At 60.4% G+C, this 2,978-nt stretch overlaps 1 protein-coding gene across 1 annotated transcript; it reads left to right on the forward strand.

The window, feature by feature from the left end:
- Nucleotides 1–654: 654 nt before the first annotated feature.
- LOC136508545 (24-methylenesterol C-methyltransferase 2-like) lies at nucleotides 655–2,451 on the forward strand. Its single transcript, XM_066503241.1, has one exon. The coding sequence runs from the start codon at nucleotides 937–939 to the stop codon at nucleotides 2,038–2,040; it is 1,104 nt and encodes a 367-aa protein (XP_066359338.1). The 5' UTR covers nucleotides 655–936; the 3' UTR covers nucleotides 2,041–2,451.
- Nucleotides 2,452–2,978: the final 527 nt, after the last annotated feature.

Genomic DNA, 2,978 nt, shown 5'->3' on the forward strand with positions numbered 1-2,978 from the left:
GCATCACCTGTTTGCTTGGTTGTACTCGAATTGATTTTCCACATCAACCCCTCAAAGCTTGTATGCATCGAGGTAAGTCAAAATGCACCCAAACAAATTTTGGTGTGTATGAGCATACGCAACCAGCCAGCTACCCTTGTTGCGTTCCACTCGATCCTATCCCATTGCCGCCTGCAACGAACAAAGCTAGTTCCATAGTCGAGTCAGATGCAACGACCACGCAACAGGCAACACGCATACGGCGGCATGCGGTTTGCCACCAATCTTTTTTTTTTCGCAAGGAAACATTATCTGAACTCCGAAGCGATACGCAAAGGCCCCTGTTTGCGCGTGTCACCGGGTGGGGACGTGGGGTTGATGGAAGGCCCAAGGCCCAGGCACATCACCACACACATGGCGGCACGGCAGGCTGTCCATGCCAACCAGGCCTCATCCCAGCCGTGCCGGACTGCCAGCGCGAGGGGAGCGCCCCGCCTCGTGCCCCCTGCCCCGTGCCGAAAACAATCTGGCTGGCTGGAGCCCACCGCCCCCGGTCCCTCTTCCCACCTCGCCGACGCAATGGGCAGACCAGTTGGCACGGGCACGGGCAAAAACATCACGGCCCTCCTTCCCATAAAAAACTCGGCAGACGCAACAGCTACCCGAACCCCGCGGGGCGCGGCCCCTGACGCATCGGCATCGTTCTCGGCGCAGCCGTCCGATCAGATCGCAGGCTCGCAGCACAGCCAGCCGCCCCCCACACGCGCCGCCCTCGGCTCTGTACTGCAGCAAAAAATCTTCTTGCTCACGCGCTCTCTGCCCCGCTTGCTATTTTATCCTGAGCCCAGCCAAATCCCCTCGTCCTCCTGTTCATTTCCTCTCCTCTCCCCCTCCTCCTCCTGGCCCCCCTTCCTCGCCGCTCGCCGTTGAAAAGGGAGGCCCCTCGGGCCGGCGGGAATGGAGGCGGCGACGATGGCGTGGACGGCGGCGGTGGTCGGGGTGGGGCTGGTGTACTGGTTCGTGTGGGTGATGGGCGCGGCGGAGGTGAAGGGCAAGCGGGCGGTGGATCTCAAGATGGGATCCATCACGCGGGACAAGGTGCAGGACAAGTACACGCAGTACTGGTCCTTCTTCCGCCGCCCCAAGGAGACGGCCACCACCGCGGCGTCGGCGGAGAAGGTGCCGGCCTTCGTCGACACCTTCTACAACCTCGTCACCGACATCTACGAGTGGGGCTGGGGCCAGTCCTTCCACTTCTCCCCGTCGCTCCCGGGCCGCTCCCACCGCGACGCCACGCGCGTCCACGAGGAGCGCGTCGCCGACCTCCTCGGCGCCAGGCCGGGCCACCGCCTCCTCGACGTCGGCTGCGGCGTCGGCGGGCCCATGCGCGCCATCGCCGCGCACTCGAGATCCAACGTCGTCGGCATCACCATCAACGAGTACCAGGTGAACCGCGCCCGCGCGCACAACCGCAAGGCCGGCCTCGACTCCCCGAGGTGCGAGGTCGTCTGCGGCAACTTCCTCTCCATGCCCTTCCCGGACGCCTCCTTCGACGGCGCCTACTCCATCGAGGCCACCTGCCACGCCCCCAGGCTGCAGGACGTCTACGGCGAGGTCTACCGCGTGCTCAAGCCGGGCGGGCTCTACGTCTCCTACGAATGGGTCACCACCCCGCTGTACCGCGCCGAGGACCCCGACCACGTCGAGTGCATCCACGGCATCGAGCGCGGCGACGCGCTCCCGGGGCTCCGCCGCCAGGACGAGATCGCGTCCATCGCCAAGGAGGTCGGCTTCGAGGTGGTCAAGGAGCAGGACCTGGCGCTGCCCCCGGCCCTGCCCTGGTGGACACGCCTCAAGATGGGCCGCGTCGCCTACTGGCGCAACTCGCTCGTCGTCCGCGTGCTCACCATGCTCCGGATCGCGCCCAAGGGCGTCTCCGAGGTGCACGAGATGCTGTACGAGACCGCGCAGCACCTCACCCGCGGCGGCGAGACCGGCATCTTCACGCCCATGCACATGGTGCTCCTCCGCAAGCCGGTCTCCACCGAGGAGGCGAAATAGTGTAAGATTACACACCAACGACATCACCACCCATCAATTACTACTCACCCACCGCAAGAGGGGAGAGGGAGCAAGGAAGAAGATGCAGAAGAAATAATCTGGCAGAAGCAGCAGAGGTAAGAAGAGCCGGCTACTCGGAGACTTCAAGAAGTAAAATTCGATCTGTTAGAGAAGAAGATACTACTAGGAACCATGCTTCTCTCGTTTACTCTTTTTTCTTCTTGTTATTAGTAGCTTTCAATTTTAATTTTAGTTTTTTGGTGGAAGGATTATTCAGGGGGACAAGGTTGGGTTTTAAATTTATTTTCGCTTGCTTAGATCGGTGGCGATCCATCTATAATCTATCATCGTCATCAACCATGTTTTGTCTGCAACAATACATTGGAATTGAATTCCCTAATCGTTACTGCTGCTGGCCTGCTTGCTTATGCTTGGTGAGATCTGTTGTCTGATTCGATTTCGACAGCGCGTCCCTTTCCTCTTTCCGTCCTCGTCACCGGCCACGCATCCTTTAGCCTGTTCACTTGTTTGATTTCAGCCAGCCCAAACCAACCAGTCAACGGTGTTTTTCTTTCACAACAAATCAGCACCAGCTAGTCCAGAAACCCACCAGCGAACAGGCCGCTTATCGCTCGGGGCCGGGGGATCGTTTGTTTACTCGCTCCGTTTTCCACGCACGGCCTGTTGCCATCGTTGGGCGGCCGGCCGCGGTGAAGAAGGGGTGAAACAGGTTAGAAACGACAAACATTCTCGCTGTTTCACATTCACCAAAGGTGTTTTTACCCTGCCACGACCACGAGAGCCGCGCAGAGCCCGGACGGCGGTGGTCCAGGGCAGCTTGCGAGCTGCGTGTGTGTGTGTGTGGGTGTCACGAGCCGGGGGCCTACGACTACGATGTCGATCTCGTCCTCTATGGCAAGTGGGACCCGAGATCGGAT

Source organism: Miscanthus floridulus, chromosome 1, assembly GCF_019320115.1.
Source record: "Miscanthus floridulus cultivar M001 chromosome 1, ASM1932011v1, whole genome shotgun sequence".
Classification (NCBI taxonomy): Eukaryota; Viridiplantae; Streptophyta; class Magnoliopsida; order Poales; family Poaceae; genus Miscanthus; species Miscanthus floridulus.